At 40.5% G+C, this 20,313-nt stretch overlaps 3 protein-coding genes across 14 annotated transcripts in view; all 3 read left to right on the forward strand.

Annotated features, from left to right (window-relative positions):
- rnf19b (ring finger protein 19B) overlaps positions 1–12,876 on the forward strand; it is a 34,343-nt gene extending 21,467 nt beyond the window's left edge. The window contains exons 3-10 of the mRNA XM_055055180.1: positions 2,475–2,674; positions 5,886–6,030; positions 6,115–6,277; positions 7,612–7,726; positions 7,808–7,948; positions 8,479–8,668; positions 8,759–8,893; positions 9,624–12,876. Coding sequence (XP_054911155.1) covers positions 2,475–2,674; positions 5,886–6,030; positions 6,115–6,277; positions 7,612–7,726; positions 7,808–7,948; positions 8,479–8,668; positions 8,759–8,893; positions 9,624–10,041 — 1,507 coding nt within the window. The 3' untranslated portion in view covers positions 10,042–12,876. The remainder of the gene's footprint in view (positions 1–2,474; positions 2,675–5,885; positions 6,031–6,114; positions 6,278–7,611; positions 7,727–7,807; positions 7,949–8,478; positions 8,669–8,758; positions 8,894–9,623) is intronic.
- Positions 12,877–13,503: 627 nt separating this feature from the next.
- ndufs5 (NADH:ubiquinone oxidoreductase subunit S5) lies at positions 13,504–16,239 on the forward strand. 2 transcript variants are annotated; one of them, XM_055055182.1, is made up of 3 exons: positions 13,504–13,612; positions 14,673–14,892; positions 16,047–16,239. In XM_055055182.1, the coding sequence occupies exons 2-3, from the start codon at positions 14,677–14,679 to the stop codon at positions 16,149–16,151; spliced, it is 321 nt and encodes a 106-aa protein (XP_054911157.1). In that variant the 5' UTR covers positions 13,504–13,612; positions 14,673–14,676; the 3' UTR covers positions 16,152–16,239. The 2 variants fall into 2 exon arrangements, with proteins under 2 accessions (XP_054911157.1, XP_054911156.1); XM_055055181.1 differs by having other exon boundaries at positions 13,504–13,600.
- Positions 16,240–19,437: 3,198 nt separating this feature from the next.
- macf1a (microtubule actin crosslinking factor 1a) overlaps positions 19,438–20,313 on the forward strand; it is a 195,316-nt gene continuing 194,440 nt past the window's right edge. For 10 of the 11 annotated variants that reach the window (XM_055055151.1, XM_055055155.1, XM_055055150.1 and 7 more), the window contains exon 1: positions 19,439–19,893. The gene's annotated coding sequence lies outside the window, so the exon portion shown is untranslated. Of the gene's footprint in view, positions 19,894–20,313 lie in introns of all 11 variants that reach the window. The other variant, XM_055055143.1, reaches the window with a different exon arrangement.

The raw sequence follows: 20,313 nt of genomic DNA on the forward strand, positions 1-20,313 counted from the left end.
GTTTGGAAATCACGTGTTTGATAAATCCCTCTCCTCTGTAGAAGGTCCAACATGCTGATGTAGCAGGAAAACATGTTGATCTGTGTTTTATGAGCCCCTCTTCAGTCGAAAGTGGGTGAAGTCGCTGAAGGGTGGAAAGTCTGGGACGGTTCTGGCAGAGCAGCAGTGAGAACGGATGACGCCTTGCAGGAATGTTGCTGCTTGTCTCATCTTGTCTGGAAAAGAAACTTTCTAAAAAAATAAGCTGGAAAAGCCAGAGGAACCGATTATCAACTTAAAGTTTCTCAGAAATCAATGTGGAAACTTAATCCTGTATGAACAGATAAATCTGGTTATGAATCATTTTTCTCTAAACATTACCAAATTCAGAGCAGTTGGTTCAGACTGAGGTTGGATTTGGTGAGCCGGTTGTTTTCAGTTCAAAGCCGTAAAGTGACATGCACCAAAGCTTCAGACTCTTTGTAACCAGCAGCCCATAAAAAACAGTTTATTTTCACTTCTTCAGTCTGTTAAAGATTTACACTCCAAAAATTGTTAGCTAAAAACATGACAGTTTTGTTTTGTTTGTTCTACTTTTCCTTGAAGTCACAACATCTGCTGCTCAGCTTTTTAAAGGGGAAGTATGCTTTTCCAGCCATCAAGTACCATTTTATTGTCAACTGTTACTTTTATCTGTTAAAGAAATGCTTCATAAATCAAATATTACTTAAAAGAAATTTGACTTTGTAATTTAACGTCCTGAAATTGGGCCTCTGTCTCTTTAAGAAGCTCCTGCTCTTTCTGAAACGCCACCTTAGGAAGACATGTTTCTACATGCCTTTCACTGAGAGGTAGCTCCCATAACGAGCTCAGCAGGTATTTGCTAATTGCTCCCGGCTAGTCTGAAGGAGCCAAGTGGGGGAGGAGCTGCACCTCGAAGGCGGAGCTCCGTCCAACCAGGCATTTTGGAGATGAAAGGATTTCTCAAACGTGTGTAAAAGAATCAATGCAACACTCCTGGTGTTGTTTTGATGAGAGAATATAAAAGTCGATTTCACAAAAATACTTATTGAAACCAACATTCAGCAGTCAGAGAAAGTCGCTCTCTGCTCAGAACCAAACGGTTCTGAGCAAACGGTTCTGAGAACTACAGAGTCCCATTTTCTTTACATTTCCTGCTTTCTCTCCCCACATGGTGAAGCAGATAAAGTTCATTTGGACTCGATGCTCATCAGGAGCAAAGATATTCCTGAGATTCGGCCTGTCAGAGTTTGAGGAGGCGTTAAAGCAGAACGCCGAGCTGCCACAGCAGAGGAGCTACACAATAAAACTGTTTGTCATGTTATCATTTCTTCCTTTTCATAGCCCTAAAAACGCAAATAGCTTTCGTTTGTTTTGTTCTTCTTCCACTCCCACGACGGGTTTTCAGCCACTTAGCTTCCTGACAGCCTTTTGTCATCCTCTCCTTTGTGGTTGCTTGTGTGATTGACACACTTTCAGTCCCAGACTCCTGCTCATCGCTGTTGCAGGGCATCAAATGTTCTGCATTCCAAGAACCCGGATAATGAGCATAAACATTTGGCTGTTTTAATGTTTATTGCTATTTAACAATTAAGGTTCATATTTATCCCATGATGATTTCTGAAATATTGAACCTGGTTCTGGAACTGGATTTATCTTTAAGAGGTTCTTAATCTACAATGTTCTTTAATAGCTAGTTTGTTACGCAGATTTTTACATAGAGACGATTTTTAATATATTAGAAAGAAAATACTGAATGCTAGTTGAAATGCTATTGGCTAACATGTTGAAACCAGTCAATCTTTCCTGATTCTGATTGGCTGTTAGCTTCTGTTTTGGTTTCCACTGCTGTATTAATGCATCTTAGGGCATATATTATGTTAAAACATGCAGTCAAACATTTTTAGAGCAGTTTTTATGGATTTACCTGTTAACGGTTCACTTCATTTACAGTGAGAGCATAATGTTTGTTTTCAAAACGGCTTTGTTACATTTTGAATTTTAAAAAGTAATTATGAAATTTTGTTATTTGTGTAATAGATGTTAAACATTTCTTTATTATCATGCTGCTTTCTGTTTATGAAGCTTTTAAACAAGTTGAGAAAACATGAAAATCATTTCTGCTTTCATCATTTGTACCCATTTGTGCCACTGATTGCTTCCCACGCTGCGTCTCTGACATGGAGACGTTCATTCCCTGCAGACCGGCGTCAAACATCTTACATGACAGCTTGCCTCATTATTTATTGCCAGTTCCCTCTAAAGAGCTGCAGTTAGAGCTTCAAGGTGCAAAGCGGGTGTGAGGATCCTCCTCACCGTCACTCCTGCAGATTAAAACGGCCTCTAAGGAGCTCATGATGCGCCAGCGACCCGCTTGGTTTGCTCTGTGAAGCCACTTGACTGTTTGCCTCATGGATTGGAAAATGTTAGTTTCTGACTCATTTATTTGTGCCTCCTCCATGTTTTGCTGTCAGGTTTGCAGTCATCGCCTCAGGCTGCGCCAGCTGTCCCAGGCTGGTGTGTCGGAGAGAGGGATGCGGCGCGGAGTTCTGCTACCACTGCAAACAGGCGTGGCACCCGAACCAGACCTGCGACTCGGCCCGGCAGCAGCGGGCCCAATCCCTGCACACCCACAGCGGACACTCGCCCAGCTACACCCAGGACCAGGGGCCTGGTGAGTCCCCTAAACCCAGACTGTCTCCTCCTCCCAGCCTCACCGTCACTGGACCAAACCAGGGTCCAGTTGATTTCTGGTTTATTAGATTAAAATTAGTTCCAGTTGATTAATTCGTCCACTTAGACTTTCTTAGTGTTGTAGTTTGGCCTCCAGCCATCTGAGGGCGCCACTGGTTGATACAAAAACAAAGATGGCAGAGCGATACCAGTGTGAGGAGTGACAGTCCAAACACAGCATTGATTGTTTAATGCTGCATTTAACTAATTATGATTAGTTAAACAATCATAATAATAATAGTAAAATTCAGAACTTATTAGATGAATCTTGGAAACTTTGTAGAAAAAAACTGTGTTATTTTTGAGTTTTAAGTCAAAAATTTACAATTCTTAATGTCAGAAAATTTCTAAGATACAAATTTTCCTTAGAAATTTCAAAGATTAATCTTAAAATTTCTATTTTCTGTCAAATTTCTGACATTAGTCTCAGATTTTTTTAGCTTTTTGGTAGAAATCTGCTCTTTCTTTTTCTATCTGCAGTGGTCCTAAAACCCCTAGTCGCTGTATTTTGTGATGCAGTTTATGCCATTTTCTTTTGAAATATAAACACCCAGAAAGCTCTTCTCGTCTGTGAGAACACGGGGAATTAAGTGTTTCTAGTATTTTATTTTTTTCTTCAGCATTCTAAGAGGTTACAAAGTTTTATGATGTGAGACAACCACAGTTTTTAATAAAGCTGATTAAAGACAGTCATCGGCCGATTAACTAAACTCTGTCTGCTTCTGATGCAGCAGATTATGCAGACTGTGCAGAGTCTTTAGCAGCACCATTTCCTGTTTGAAACCATCACTTTCACACCTTTCTGAGACTCTGACTTTGTCAACTTTATCACACGTCCATCTGCTCAGTCTGCCAGCTTCAAAGCTGTGAGGCGTCTGCTGCAGAAGCTGCGCTGCGTTCCCACCGCTGGAGGAAGTGTGAAGCGTTTAAATCAGTCATCTGTTTCTATTCTTAGCTCTGCAGCGTCCTGCATCCTGTCAAACCTTAAATGTCATCAAAGCTGCAGGTCAGACGCAGGATCATGTTTGGAGCGGCTGCACAGCGGATGCTTTCAGCACAGCAGCTTTAGTTTGTTTCAGCTACAGGCGTGAAAGCTTCACGCGTTTCTCACCCACAAAAACTGAGCTTTATGCTTTATGAGCTTCAGTTTTTGTGGGTGTGTCTTTTGTAGCTTGAAGGTTTCAGATGATCAAACTAATTTCAGCTTTCAAATAATCATTTTATTAATTAACTTACAAAAAGCTTTCAAATCTGGTTGAGTTTGTGGTAATTAACCTGTGAAATCATAAAATGTCGGACAGCATGAAGCTGGTTTAAAGATCTCAAAGCAACAAATCATCAGCAATCAGTCAGGAGAGGGTTAAAGGTCATCTCTGAGTGTTTGGGCCTCCAGAAAAACATTTCTACACTGGAAACAGAGGAGAAGATTCCCTGGAAGACATTCAGTGGACTGACGAAGCCAGTTTCATTCCTAGTAAAACACGGTGGTGGCAGTATGATGGTCTGGGCTGCTTTTGAAGGAGAACGACCAGGGATCATTCTCTCTTTCAGAGTGGCTAAAGACAAAAGGGTTTTGATTGGCCTAGTCAAAGTCTGGACCTTAAACAGACCTTTTATGATAGAAAATTTGGATTTTAAAAGTTCTGCGAAGCAAAGTGAGATATAGTTCCTTCCTAGTGATGAAAAAGATTCATAGTGATAAATTAATTTAGTTACTGTTTGAACTAAAACATCCAGGGGAAAAAAAAATCAGAAATAGAATAAAACTGCAACAACTGCACTGAAAAAACACAAAATCTACCAAGTAAGTATCGTAAGATTTTGACTAATATCTTAGTAAAGCTGTAAGTTAGACCAAACTAACTTACAGGTCACTTTTAAATCAGATTTAGAGTCAGTATTTGTATTCTGCTGAAAGATTATTTCACTGAAATCATGGAAAAATATAAATGAAATTATCTGCTAGTAGAACTAATACTTTTAAAATCAATATTAATTAATTATTGACTTCAAACAAGCTCCTGTTTCTGCTAAAAACTTGCATGTAAATTAGTTTTGTCTTATTTCAAGTGCACTAAGATATTTGCAGTAGAAACTGAAACTCTGGGTCAGATTTTGTGTTTTTGCAGTGCATATTTTCTCCTTAAAGACACAAAACTGAAAACTATTTCTGGTCGGTTGTGAGAAGAAAGTCTCAAATTTATTTGAACTTCCTGTTTTGTAGACATCAAGAACATCTGCTTGCAATTAACATAAAACTGGTCGCTGCGCCAGACGTCATGAAGCATCACTTCTGTTTCCTCTCATGCAACTGGACAGAAACGGAAAAACCAGCAGAAACAAACGGAAAAATGTAGAAATGTTTTTTATTGTGATGCAATCAGAAACATACCGCAGGTAGAACGCCGCAGGATGAATCCAGATCTACATGGATTCATTTAATCCTGTTTTGATTAAAAACGCATCCAGTAAATCCCTCCAGCTGCCAGTTTCTATCTTCTAATCTTCAGTCCTGCGTCAAAAAAACCTGATGCTGGTTTTATTGAGGCATTTTTTCTTGAATCAACAAACTTGTCTTATTTCTGATGTTCAAACCTCCAAATATCCTCCGGTGTAATCATCGCCCCGATGGAGAGTTTCTCAGCTTGCAGGTCCTTCCTATGGCGGCTTAAGAGTTTTATTTGTTTCTCAATAACCGGCCATTTCCTGGCAACAGATTTAAAATAAAACATGATCAGTTTCTATAAATGAAGCCCTGCTTCAGTTTTGGTTTCTTTAAAAGACGTTCAGAAGGTTTCATGAAGTACAGAGTTATATATAAAAAGGGAAGTATCAGAAAAAAGTCCTTTCAGATAACTTGGTGGAAGAAAAAACTCCTGTCTCTTTCAGTTTTCTTCCTTAGCCTCAAAGTGTTCTGAATCCTCTGGGAAACTGAAAGAGATCCACAAACGCTTCATTAAGTATTTTAAAAAAGTAAGAGTAAGAAAAACGTGCTTTCAGATAATTTAGTGGAAGAAAAATCTCCCATCTCAGCATAAACTCCTGAAAGCAGCAGTTTAATTAATTAGAGGAGCTGTCCCAGCTCCAATATTTCCTCTGGTCAGACGTTTCCTGCAGCGGAAGCGTCTGACCTCGTCTCCTTCTGTCTCCAGCTGATGACATCAAGCCCTGCCCTCGCTGCGGCGCTTACATCATCAAGATGAACGACGGCAGCTGCAACCACATGACCTGCGCTGTGTGCGGCTGCGAGTTCTGCTGGCTCTGCATGAAGGAGATCTCGGACCTGCACTACCTCAGGTAGGCCCCGCCCCGTCTGCAGCGCCGCACGGCGGCGTCCTGCCGATGCGTGAACTCACGTCGCTCCTCTGCTTCCCGCCGCAGTCCGTCCGGCTGCACCTTCTGGGGGAAGAAACCCTGGAGCAGGAAGAAGAAGATCCTGTGGCAGCTGGGAACGCTGATCGGAGCGCCGGTCGGGATCACGCTGATCGCCGGCATCGCCGTTCCCGCCATGGTCATCGGAATCCCGGTTTATGTCGGCCGAAAGGTGAGGCGCCGCGGAGAGCGCAGATCTGACTGAAAACACCAAATGAACACAATTAAAGCTGCTTTGTGGTTCTGATCTTCACTACAAACATTTGAATTTATTTACTAGTATTTTATGTTTTAAATTATTCAAAAACGTTTTTCATTTGTTTAATGTTTATTTTAATGATGTTGGTTTGCTGAGCAAAACCTTTCTATATTTATTTTTTGTAAATTGATATTTAATTTCCATATTTAGTGATGAAAGCAGGTGATGGTGAATTGAAAAGAAAAGCTGAGTAACAGACATTTAATCGGTTTTAATTTTCTGTACAACCATGAAAGTAACTGATAATTTTTTATTTTTTGGCTAAAATATTTCCTTGAATCTACCGACCTGCCATAACTCTTATTTGTAAAGTCAAATGAAGATTTGGAAACTTGCGTTTCCATCTCTGTGCCTTTTCACGCTGCATGCGGTAATTTAACAACAGGAAGTGGAGGGAAGGTGACGGGACTTTTTCAGGGGAAATGATCGAAGCATCAGCTGTGTGTTCAGCGCCTTCATTTGCGCAACGTTATCTAATGCAAACAGCTTTATCACACGTCAGTTCCAGCGAACATGAGGCTGCATCTTTCCCAACAGCAGAGATCATTCATTCATTCATTCATTCATCGGTTTGTTCTGTTGTTCATTCAGGTTTATGGTCAGATCTCTCGCCTCCAGGCAGCTCAGGAAACAGAAACCACAGACACACAGTTGGTCTGTCACAATCCCCCGGTGACTCTCTGGAACTCACAGCGTTGCTCAAGGCTGCTGCTGAAGTTTCAGTCTGACCTCAGAAATGACCAAACTGACCTCAAGCTTCACCTGAACCAGGCGAATCCAGCTAAATTTAACAAGCTGCTTCTGAATGAGGAACAGTGCAGGCTGTAATTGCTCATTTGACACATCTGCTGTTATTTCTGGGGTTTCTTGTGTTTGTTTATAAATATTAAATGAGATGCGATCATTTCCAGTCATAGACAAAACGGCGTTTACTGGAAAACATGAGGGTTGTGTCAGTGTTGCCATTATTTCTCTTTACCTCCATCTTGTGGCTGAAGGTGGAACTGCTCATTCATTCCTTCCCCATTTTTATGTTTTCATGAGTTTAGATGGTAATTTATCCAAACTCTGCATTTATTATTGACATAAAACTTATTTTAGCTCTTCTGATGATGCTGTCTTGTTTTAAAGTGAAATTTATTAACTTTAATCCTAAAGTTTACATTAAAGTCTGGGTTTTTCCACTTTGTTTTCTGATACATCAGAAGTTGTGATGTTTGTGTGAGATGTTGTTGTTGTTTTTGCAGATCCACGCTCACTACGAGTTGAAGAAGGCGTCTCGCCACAGGAGGAACCTGGCCATCACGGGGGGCGTGGCCCTGTCGGTCATCACCGCCCCTGTCATCGCGGCCGTCAGCGTCGGTAAGAAACTCCGGCGAATCTCTGCTGCTGCCTGAACTCAGAGACGAAGCAGATCTCCTGAAAACCTTGACCTGCCTCCAGGCATCGGCGTTCCCATCATGTTGGCCTACGTATACGGCGTCGTTCCCATCTCGCTCTGCAGAGGAGGCGGCTGCGGCGTCAGCAGAGGGAAGGGCCGCGGCGTGCGAATCGACTTTGATGAGGACGACGGACCAATCACAGGTGAGCTTCAATCAAACCTCAGGCTGCGTTCACAGCGTCCTCGTTTAGTCCACTATGATCCAACTCCAGTCCGTTTGCGTAGAAAGTCCGGTTCATTGAGGGAGGTGTGAATGATGTCCCCCTTCAAACGTAGGTCTGTTAGTTGAACTGAACTCTTGGCATTCTGGGTAAATAAAAACCTCACCAAACTCGTGAGTTTAGCACTAGCAGGAGATCAACCGCTAAAATTTGACACAACTCAGTTTTTGTTTCCATTTGGTGAAGAAGAAACTTTTCTTCTTCAGAGGTTTTTGTGTCGTTTCCTTCAGTGGTTCTCGGTGCAGCGCCCTCACAGGCCAGGAGGGGAACAAGCTTTTCAAAGGGTTTGGTTAGTTTGACACCAACCAAACCATCTCAATGTGAAAGCAAAACAGAAACAATTGTAGCTATTTCAGTATTCCCTGAATCTACTGACTATCAGATGTGAAAACAGCCAAATAGATTTATCTTCTGGATCTGACTGGGTTTATTTTCTCCGTCTGACTGTGCAGTGGCGGACGCGTGGCGAGCCCTGAAGTCTCCGAGTCTCGGAGAGAGCAGCCTGGACGGAGCGGTCAGCGGTCTGAGCACCACATCCCCCAGTGAGGGCCTCTCTGTGGCCCCTGGGAATCTGGGAGACACTCCGCACTTCAACATGCTCGCCGGCGGCGCTTTGGGGACCCGAACCAGCAAGTACAGCAGGTGAGGAGTCTGGTGGTTCTTTTTGCTCCGGTTTTATTGATTCTAACCGATCTAACTGATATCCTGACTGGGATGTTTTTGCTCCTGCAGGTTGGAGGTTCAACCAGGGGAACTGGCTAAGGAATCAGCCCAGAGAGAGACGGGAAGTCTGGGAGCAGGAAGCGACTGCGCCAGCACCCGAGGGATGGCCGGATCCATCATTTCCTCTTACACCTTACCCGACAGGTGAGAGGATGAGTGACTGAACGGCAAACTGGTAGCTTTCAAGAAACACAGAGTCAGCTTTTTGGAAACATTTTCACTGGTGTAAAATGAGGCAGTGATGGAACTAAACCCGTCAGTCCTGGAGCAGCAGAGGTACCAAAGAGGTCCAGAAGTTGGTCTCTGTGGTGGTTCAACCTTTTCATTTTAGATTTTCAGTTTATTTTAGAGCAACATAAGCTGCACATATTTCCAGAAACATCCTGGTTTCAGCTGCGTTGACCTCAAAGAGATGAGCAATAAAAGCTCTTTGGCTCATTTGCATGTCTGTTCTCTGGAAAACGAATGTTGCTCAAAGTGCAAACACTGTAAAAGAAACAGGTTTTCACACTGCGGTTCATGTTGCAGGAGGAATTAGGTTGTATTTTATCCTCTTTATTAAAATAATCCCAAGTATTTGAGCTGGTCAAACCTCAACTACAGAGTCTAAACTAACAGTTGTAATGTTTTCAGGAATTGGGGCCATTTTGTATTAAAAAGAGCAACATGTCCTTTAAAACTTGTTTCAGTGTTAGTTAGAACTGAGGGCAGGTGGGCGTCTCGTTCGGCTCGCCGATTCCATGTCTGACGAAGAAGAGCGAGCTGCCAGTTTTGAATATAAAATGAGGCCGACATGAATTTAACATATCTTTGTAACTTCAGATGTTTTGATCCAGAAGCCTCACGCTGACTGACTCGTCTTAAATGTCCTCAGGGACTGCACCAACCTGGAGATCCAGGTGGACATCGAGACCAAACCCAGCCATCTCTGCCTCACCAGTGAGGAGGACCTAGCGCCCCAGCCAAGCTCTGCTGCCATGGCCACCGCCTCAGGAGGGGAGGAGCCTCAGGACTGCAGCTCCAGAAGGGGCGGGGCTTTGGGACTGTCGCCAGGGGCGTCCATCAGGGAGGGGCTCCGAGACGTGACCCTGGCCCAGCCGGAGAGCATCCGCAGCGACCTGGAGATGTCGGACACTCAGTCGGACGACATCGGGGAGCTGACGTCCGACGACTGCGACTCGCCTCACCCTAAAAGCTGCCAGCAGCTGCAGCCTCCCTCCTGCAGGCCCCTGAACCCCCCCACCGACGGCCTTCACTGTCCCGCAGACAGCAACGTCATCCTGTACGTCTGAGAGGCACAGCTCTCAGGATTGCACAAAAACTGACAAAACCCTGAACATTTACCTTCACTCTTTGTTTCCTTTCCTCCTGTCGTCTCTCGTCAGCTGCTTTAAGGTCTGAAACACAGACACAGGTGTTTGTTTCCTCCTGTCTGTCTTATCGATCTACCGGCCAGCCTCCTCTCTGAGTAAATGTCAGGGTCCTACCTCTGAGATTTGTTGTTTACTCCTTGGTGCAAAATGCCTTGGCTTCTTAAGCAAAAAAGAAAATGAAACAAAAAAGTACAAATTTATAAGAAAAAAATGCAAAAATGAAATGTTAGAATGGTGAAAGTTACCAAGCACAGCAGAAAGAATCCGATTGGTGGAGAAACTGATGCGTGTTTGAATGGAGACTTAAAGCTGTTTGCTTTTTTCTGCTTCTGCCACCAACAAATGTTTTTGTTTTTGCATCGTGCATGAGTCTGCATGATTCATTTCTCACTGGGAGGTTTTAAAAAGGTTTAAAAAGGTTTCCCTTCTAGAGTTTAGAGGATGAAGGAAAGGAGGGGAGAAGTAGGGGAAGAAGGAGGAGGGAAGGAATGGAGGAAGGGAAGAAGAACAGGTTCGCACGCGCTGCAGAAACAAAGAAATGAGAGATCTGACGATGACGGACCAAAACAACCCAGAGGAAAGAAACAAGATGATTTTTGTAGAAACTACAAAAAAAGCCAAAAATATTTTTGCTAATTTTATTGTTGCTTAATTGTTTGAAATTTTTTCTAGCAAAACTATGTAATAGTTTTATTTAATTAAAAAGTATACTTGTATAAATATAGAAAATATTCTAGAATGACATAAATTTTTACGTTTAGTGTCTGACAATCACAGATTCTCTATTCAGCCTGGACAAAGGAAACTATTGATTGCTCTCCTGGATAAAGATATCGATATCAGTTATCGGTGTCGTATATGATGCTGTTTGTGTCGTTAAACTTACTGAAGACTCGTTAAACATGTTACTGCTCAACAAATATTGGTCATTAATGAAACAGAAATATCAGTATTGATTATTGATTATTGCTATCATATATCATGCCGTTTTGTATCCTTAAATTTAAACTTAATGAAGACTTGCAAAACCAAAACACCCTTTCAAATATTTGAACACAAGCAACAATAAATTTATTTTAATATATTATTAGTGAGCATATTATTGATTATTGCTGAATCAGGTATTACAATATGAATATTGGTTATCAGTAATCGTATATTGTGCCAATTTGGGAGGTGCCCTTTGATTGAAACTTCCTGAAGACTCTAAACCAAAAACAATCCCCTTTTAGAAAGAAATATTTACCTAAAACAAACAATAAACTTATTTCAACATGTTATTGATGAGCCTTACAATCGGTAATTCCTGAAACAGGTATTGTAATATTGGTATTGTTATCACTATCGTATATTGTATCATTTCATGTCTTTTGACTTATCCTCAATGTAGACTCGCTAAACCAAAAAAATTATTTTGGGACAGACATATTTATTTAAACTACAAATTTATTGAAACATTTTATTATTGAGCAAATTATTGATTATTGCTGAATCAAGTATTGTTATATCAGTGTTGGTTATTTTCCAATTATCTGAGATGTTTAATTTAAACTTTCTGAAGCCAAAAAAACCCTTTAGGGAAGAAATATTAACCTTCAACAAACGATAAACATATTTGAACATGTTATTGAGCAGCTGATTAAAATCATTTGTCATAAATTCTCATTTTTTAGGTCAGGTCGTTCACATAATGCAATAAAAATTATTTTTAGCTACAACCTGAACTGTTGGGCTGCTTTCCACACATTTCGTCCGTCAGAACTCTCCCACACGTTGTTTCTGGTCCGTGTCGTGGTACCAGTCTGGTCGCTCACTAATCAGCACAGCCCAACTGGTTTTGGTGGTTCTTGCCTTGTAAAATCGCACCTGTCTGACCCAGTTTTATGTGCATGAATGACGGAACATGTGATGAATGTATTTGTGTGATCCACTTTGTCATTTTGTTTTTGACTGAGCACTTGTGCACTTTATCTGAATGTCTTATTTATCTTTTTTATTTGCTTGACATCATCTGTTGCTGTAAACATGTTTACTTGAGTGAAAAACAAAAGTCTGTGGTACAACTAAAAAAAGGAGCCTTTCTGTTGGACGGAATGAGATAAACGTTTGCCTCCAAAACTTTTATCACTCAGTATTTTTGACCATAAATTGTGTTTTTTGTGTCTTTTTTTATTTTTATCAACGCTGTGATGCAAGAACTAAACATAATTTATTATTTTTCATTCCTTTCTATAACTTTGTGTTGCTCTGGTCAGCCAGTATCACTTGTGAACACGTCGTTTTGGAGCCAAACCGTGAGCTTCTCTCAGTCACAGCTTGACCCGTTTCTTAGCTTTGGATCACCTCCGTGCTTCTGTTCGAAGAGGTTCCCGGGAACCTTTTTCTTCATCTCAGAGTAGCTTTATGGATTCTGCTGCTTACGTGACTTGGCGGTGCTGTTTCTGTCTACACATGTCACTGGTTTTTTGCCTATCTTTCAGAATAAACGAATGTACCACAGACAGAAAACTGGGACTTTCTGAAATAGTCCGAATGAGTGTTACGTCCCTTTAGGAACACAGGTGGTTCTGTCTTTATTTGAAATGGTTTATAGATAGCAATATTTAAGTGTTATATTAAAGGAACTGTGTTTTTGTTTGTTTTTGTTGCGGTTTAAGCCTTGATCTGATAAGAGGGTGCACATGCAGGACTGTGAGACTGTGGAGCTTTTTGGGGAAAAATTAATAAATAAACACAATTTTATGTTGCACCAAAGTCATGTTTTGTTGTCTGTTATAATAGCCATAAAAAGCAACAATGATTTTGCTGCACAACTTCACATCAGCTGTTTTTACTCTATTGACTTGCAAAACTCTTCCAAACTTCTCAGAGTGTGTGGACATTTATTCATTTGAATTTTTGTGTGTATTTTGTTTTAGACATTGACTCACTGGGATGATAAATAAACTTCATCTCAAAATTTGTAGCAGACACCTGTAGGCTTTCATCCATTTCATCAACCTTGACAAAGTCTACAAAGCATGATACTGCCTCCACCATGCTTCACTGCAGGAGTAGTGTGTTGTCAGTGATGTACCGTATTGACTTCTGGTTTTCTGAGCTTTAATTGCAGTCGAGTCAAAACTTCTTCCTGCAGTTGCTAAAAAGTTTATGCAATTATAACAAAAACAATATGAAAGGAACAATAAAAAAATCTTTACATAAAAATATCCTTCAAACTACTAATTCGTCAAATACAAAAACAAGCAAATGAAATATAATTGGAGAATAAGAAAGAAAAAAAAGATTTTAGATTTTAATGTGTAAAGTACTCTGTATTTTGTTACCGGCTTCTACTCCCCGGATCCTCCAGGAGGCGCTGTTGCATCTCGAGACCGGATATGTAGCCCAGAAGAAAACTATTTTTGCGGCTGGGTCGTGTTTTCATCTGCCGTAAAGTGGAGGAAGGTTAAAGCACCTCGGATAAGAGTCAAACAGGGTAAATTAACAGGTTTGAACGCTTTACTTTGACTTTTTGCTGCATTTAATGAAAACGCGGCCCATCAGAGTTTAGTTATTTGGCATAAAATAGTATTTTTGAGTGGATTTAGGCCCGTTAGCATTAGCATACTGTCATTGAAGAAGAATCTACGGACATATCAGTCAGTGCCTGCAGTTAAATCAACTATTCTCTGTTCTGATTAGATCCACGCTTCGCATTATAAATCCTCATGTTTGAGGACATTTCGTATAAATGTTTTGTTTTGAGTTGACTAGACGTTTCCGAGCTTCTTGTGTGTACATGTATCTGTTAGCCGCTTGGCTAACACGGAAAAATCTTCGCTGCAGCCGAAGGAGTTTTTCTTCCAGTTTCCGGCCATTAGAACAGTTTTTATTCATTTAAAGTCTTTTTATTACGTGTAGGAAATTTCTCTGCATCTTTTGTTTCAGATAAATGTCCTTTTTGTTCACTAAGAGAAACAGTTTTTCCCTGATTGGATGATGTATTAGAATAACGGATTTATTTACCCTATTGGGGATTTTTAGTAATCATCTGGAGGGAGATGCACAGAACAGTCTTTTCATTTATTTGTATTTTCATATGACGAAAGAAAAAAGGACATTTGTTTAACTTTTTTCTTGGACAAGTAGAGTTAGCAATTTGAAGATATAAAATTAATAGAGCTCAGAAAACTGAATGTGTGAAGTGGCTGGAGTGATGTCAAAACAAATATTACTTCAATCAGATGAATATTTTTCTGAATGATGGGGATTCTTATGGTGATCCGTTTACTTTATATAATTCTGAACTTCATCTATGAATGTGTTGAAGTTGAGTTGAATATTTTAAAGTTTTTAAAAATCAAATCTTTCTGTCTGTCTGTCCTGATTCTTTTCTGTATTTCTTTTTTCTGCCTTCCTTCATGTTTTTCTCTGGTCTCTTGTTTTGTGGCTAACTGCTCTTGTTCTAGATTGTTCCACAGACTGAATCATCTTTTATTTAGATGTTTTTTTCGTGTTAGCTGCTTTCCATCCAACCTTTCCTCCATCCTTTGCTCTCTTGTTGGCAGCATCATGCCGATTCTGGACATCCACTCATGGCTCGGCATCAGCATTGACCGCTGGGTTCTGCTGCAGAGCAGCGAGCAGCCATACAAGCGGGCGGCGCGGTGCCACGCCTTCGAGAAGGAATGGGTCGAGTGCGCCGACGGCATCGGCCAGACCCGGGCCAAAAAGGAGTGCCAGGTGGAGTTGGAGGATTTCTACGAGTGCATGTCCCGGCGGAAGACGGTGAGTCCCTCCAGTAGTGAACTCATTACTCATTATAAACATATGAGATGATGAAAGCTTTGGCGTGTATCGGATGTATTGGGACGGAATCAGAAATTTTACTAAATGAGGTCAATAAAACCTCAGGTAAACAATTTATTTTTTTTAAAGCTAGAAATGGCTCCAAATATGTGGAACCTTATAAAAAACATGAAAATGTGTTATTTTAGTAATCAATTATTCAGATAATTAATTGGCTAAAAAAGTGGTACATTCTGCACATTTTTCTTCTTCTCTCTCTCTATACGATATTAAAAGATACAGATAAACAAATCAATAAAATATTTCAAATAAACTTTTAATTACAATAAAATCATTCTCTTAGTGAACTCTTGATTATTTGTAGCAAAGAATGAATCTGGAGCTGTAAACTATTTTTTTCTCCTTGACATTGACCTGGTGATTATTATTTAATTAATGACTTTTCTTCTTTTAAGTAAAAAAATCCCAAGCTGGAACTTTTGTATTCTGTTTCTTGTCCACCATAAGTCAGACGCACAACAGCCACAAACAACAGTTATGGAAAACGTTTGTCTCGGCCCTCTGGTTTTTCATTTCCGCTTCATAACCGATCAGATCAGACGCAGAAAAAGACTATTGTTGTGTTCAAGTCGTGCTGAAAGAAGCTATTCGAGCCTGAAAGAGCATCAGTGCTGAACATCTTGCTAATGTCCACAGTCCACTTTTCTATAGAAGTTCCATAGATGATCAGGAGCTCCTGAAATAGTTAAACATTGAAGTTTGCTCCAATCTGGTGGTTGAAGAACAGAATAAAAACATTATATTTGTTGTTGCCCTCATATGTTTATTTTTTCAATAATATTGCAAAAAAAACGTTTCTTGAATTGAGAAATGTTGCTTATTTTGTCGATGCATAGTTTTCAATTAATTACATAGCCTTCTATTAACTAAATTAAATGTTTTTATGGAGTCCCACCATTGTTTTTATTTTATTTTGTTAAATTATGACTCTGAAATATAAGTGATGTTTATTTGAGGTTCCCTCCATCCTGGTCCTCTGCGTCCTCCGTGTTCGAGGATCATCCTGACATGGAGCCAGTGCGTTTCATCCTGTTATCTTCACCTTTGACCTCGTCTTTTCTTTGTCCCTGCAGCGTCAGAGGATGCACGCCATCCGTGACCAGCGTGACAAACTGATAAAGGAGGGGAAGTACACACCGCCCCCTCACCACACCGGCCAACCCGACCACAATCCATGAAGGATCTGACCTCAGCCCAGTTTCTATCAGATTTCACCGTTTCCTGTTCCGCTGTAAAAATGTGCAAGTAATAAATGTTAATACCTACCGTCCTTGTAATGTCGTCTTTCCTTCTAGTTCCAATCAAACATGAACCAAATGTTATCAGTGGGATCAGATTCAGTTTTTTTCCCTTTTGTCATGATTCAATGTTTTGGATGATCAAACAAGAAAAATTAAATTTACGGTAAGTAGAGCCAATACCCAACAAAAGTTTTCTCAAGGAATTGAAAGATAATTTCAGTTCAGACATTCCAACTGATCTTAGTTATCAAACCGTTTAATAAACCAAGCAGACTGCATCGAGTCAGTAGTTGCGTTTCCATTCACCATATAAGCAAATTTGAATTATGAAAATAAATTTACTTAATGCAAAAGCGCCAATTTCCAAACTTTTATTTTCCACTAAAATATTTGTGTGCCAGGATGTTTTTGTTTGTGTTTTTTGTCGGCTGTTTCAAAATTAATGTATTTTGCAAAACTGAAATGAAAACATGATTTTCGCGTGAGTCATGATCAAGGATTGGATGTTACCGCTATCGGAAACCACAAAGAAGATGACAGGAAGTGGCTGGAGGATGATGGTGGATGTTTTCGCCTGAATGAATTCATTCATATGGGATTTAAATCCATTTTATTTAATGGAAACACAGCAATTGCGAAATTGTGTTTTTCAACATTAGCAGAATATCAACGTTTGTAATGGAAACGCAGATTTCTGTTTGCAGTATTCACTCCACAGGGAGGGGTAGTGACGTTTCATTACATGAGTAAATACCAAATGCAGTTTGTAAACGATCTCTGTATTTATTAAGGAGCCTGGATGTAAGTGAAAATAATGTTCTAGTTGTAAATCATTTATTGGTGGCTTCATTAAAGACATTTGGCCTGATTATGATACATGGTGTAGAAACGAGAAATTATTTAAATCGAATCTGTTCGAAAGCAAGAAGTAGGCCAAAATATCTCAAAAATAAACATGTCTTGCTCTGAACTAAATAAATTCAGTTTAAAACAGATGCATTTAATATGGAGCTCCACAGTAAATCTTGTGAAGTGACAGAAACACCAAACGTTTTTTGTACGAAGGTTTTCTGGCCTCAGATAATCAAGTTCTTGGTTGGACATTTGGAAAAGAAAGGAAGAGCATAGGGGATTTTGTGTGGCCTAGTCAAAGTCATTTCAGATGGTCTGACGCCCTTAAGCACACAATGAAAGGAGAGACACTTTTTCATAGCACTAAATATGCAGTATGGCTTTTTAACAAAACCGCAAATTATTTTTCTAAGTGCAATAAACTTTCTGTTGACATTAATTTCCCTTTAGCTTTTTGTTCCTGTAAATGTTTCACGTTCTAAACAGTCATCAGACGTTTAAATCAGCTGCTCTCATCAATAACACATCCTCAGATTGATTTATCAATCAACCTCTGATGAATTATTAAAGGTCCAGTCTGCGGTTCTGCTGAGCGGTCCGGCTGACCAGCAGATCCTGCAGGAATCTCTCCCTGAGGACGGAACGGATCATTCATATGAAGATGCTGCTTTACATGCAGGCAGAATCCATTTCATCTCGATCAGAACCAGCACAGGTCATCACCTACCACTAGATGGCGCCACAAGCTCAGAGAATGGACTCCAGAGTTCAGCTGAAATAAGTAACAGAGCTGCAGCTTTAATGCCTGTTGAATTCATCAGTTTGGAGGTTTATGATGTGCGATGTCAGTGTTAAATGTTTCACTTTTTATTCTGCATATTCAGTTCACAAAATATCTGCATTAGCATCAATATCAGTACAAGTAAAATTATATTTATTTACATGTTTATGTTTATGCGTCGTCTTTTTTTAATTGTGTAAATAATCTTGTCATTATATCAGTCATTGGCCATAACAGCCACAATAATATTGGATGTGACATTGATCCAAAGTTTTACATAGATGCTTCATTAATATTCATACAAACATTTTTTCTTCAACACCAGGAGCATCGCATCAGGTCACAAAGACCAAACCAGACAGAAATCAGTGGCTCCAAGTAAAAATAGCAGATAATTGTTGATACTCTGCAGATGATTTATAGCATCTCATGATTTCTTGTTCCTTTTATCACATGAATTAAATTGTCTAAATTGAATTTTGTGTCCTCAGTATTTGTTGAAGCTCACAAACTGCAGTTTAAGTGGAATAAATTCACGTCTTCATCTCTGGATTATCAGCTCAATAATTAGCTAAAGTGGAGAGAAACAGGTCTGACGGAGGTTTGACCTTTGAACTTTGCTCGTGTTTGGCTGCACAGATTTCTAGTGGCTATTTGTTCAGGTAGATGAACTGATATTGGTCCAGTTGTGATGGGTTGAACAGCTGCAGTAAAAATAGTTTTGTTGGCTAATTTGTTGTAGCCAGACTGTTGGTGACTCACAGCGTACTGACCTTATAAATATGGAAACTTTAGATAAAATGGACAAAAAATGTAAGAAAATAAAATGTGGAGTAAACATAAATAATACAGAGATCCAATTATTATTTTTTTTTTTTTGCCTTTTTACATATAAAAGGCAGATTGTGGCAGTGCAAGTGATTATTTTTGTAGATGATACTCTCTTGTTCCAAACAGCCGGGTTCTGCTGATCCGATCCGTCTCAGAACCGAGTTGGTTCAAATCTGAGTAGGTCCAAACTTGTTGTTTGTACTGTTGGTTTCAGTTATTTCATTTTTTTTTTTTTTTGTCTTTTCTCAATTCTTTGCTCATTCTTTCAAATATTTACAATTTTCTAGAAAAACTCAAGAAATTTTAGGTTATCTCAGAAATTTTCTGGCAAAACAAGATTTTTATTTATTTATTTTTTGCAATAGAAAATTTGCAAGAAAAAAAATCTAAACATTTCACATAAATTGGACTTTATTTGGGAAAATCTGGGAAATTTTCAAGTTTCAAAAACTCAGAAATTTTCGTTTTTTTTTTCTTGAGAAATTTTGAGATGAATCTAAAAATGTGTAAGTTTTTTGGTCCTTATTGTTTGGGTGCAGAATGGGACAGACAGGAATAACTCCAGGTTTTCCTCCTGCTGTGAGCTGAAGGGATCATTTCAGACCCAGATTAACCGAATCATGTGACGAAAACGCGTTGCTCGGTTTTTCCCCGGAGTAACTATGACCATATGAGCATGAGTCGGTGCTGAAGGTATGACGCCCTCCTCTCCTCTCCTCTCCTCTCTCGCGCTCCAAATGAGGGAAACGTGCGCGCGCGTCAGGCTCTGGCAGCGCCGCGGACGTGACGCAGGGGAGGAACAGCCGAAATCTCGGTTTCCGCGACGTTTACCACAGTCAATAGTTATGGGTTAAAGGGATGGAGCCGTGAACGCAGCCTATTGAAGAGACGGACCGTGGAGAGGAGGGAGGGCTGTTGGTGGTGAAGGGGGCTGTTGAAGGCAGGGAGTGGAGAGAGAGAGAGAGGAAGAGGAGGAGGAGGAAGAGGAGGACAACAGCCATTACCACCCAGGACCGCCGCTCGCTCTTCCTCTCCAGCCTCGAATAACCGGAGACGTTTGGAAGAAGAGAGGGAGCGGAAAGCGAGTCGGTGGAGGAGGAAACGTCCCTCCATCTTTTCATTCATCCAGAGGAGAGGCAGCGGCGGAGGCAGCCGCGCCGGCCGGCCTCCCTCGCTCTGCGCTCGGACTCCAGCACCGCTGCTGCCCCGGTGAAGGTAAGCGGCTCCGGAGCTTCAGCAAAACCAACATGTTGGCTTTTATTTAGATTTTCTCCTGACCCGTCATTCCATCACATCCAGTTCCGAAAAACTCACCAGTTAGTGCTTTATTGGATCCTGATCAGGCATCAACGTGTTGATCATTGATCACTGACAGTCATTTCATTCGGTTTCTGTCGCTGTTTGCCTGAAAACTGACGATGATCTGAATCTGGAGCTAACCAGGAGGGTTTCTGGGTCGTGAGAAGGCTGGACGGCTTTCTCAGCAGCGTCACTCGCAAATGGATAAATGTAATTAGTTGGTGTTACCCATTCTCGGACAAAGAGCCGGTTCCCTGCTCCCAGACTGCTCGTGCGTGCAGCTCGTGCGTGGACCGGGCGGTTTTGGCTCCATGTCTGCGGTCCATTCATGCACAC

Source organism: Poeciliopsis prolifica, unplaced genomic scaffold (genome assembly GCF_027474105.1).
Source record: "Poeciliopsis prolifica strain line A6 unplaced genomic scaffold, Auburn_PproV2 SCAFFOLD041, whole genome shotgun sequence".
NCBI classification, from domain to species: domain Eukaryota; kingdom Metazoa; phylum Chordata; class Actinopteri; order Cyprinodontiformes; family Poeciliidae; genus Poeciliopsis; species Poeciliopsis prolifica.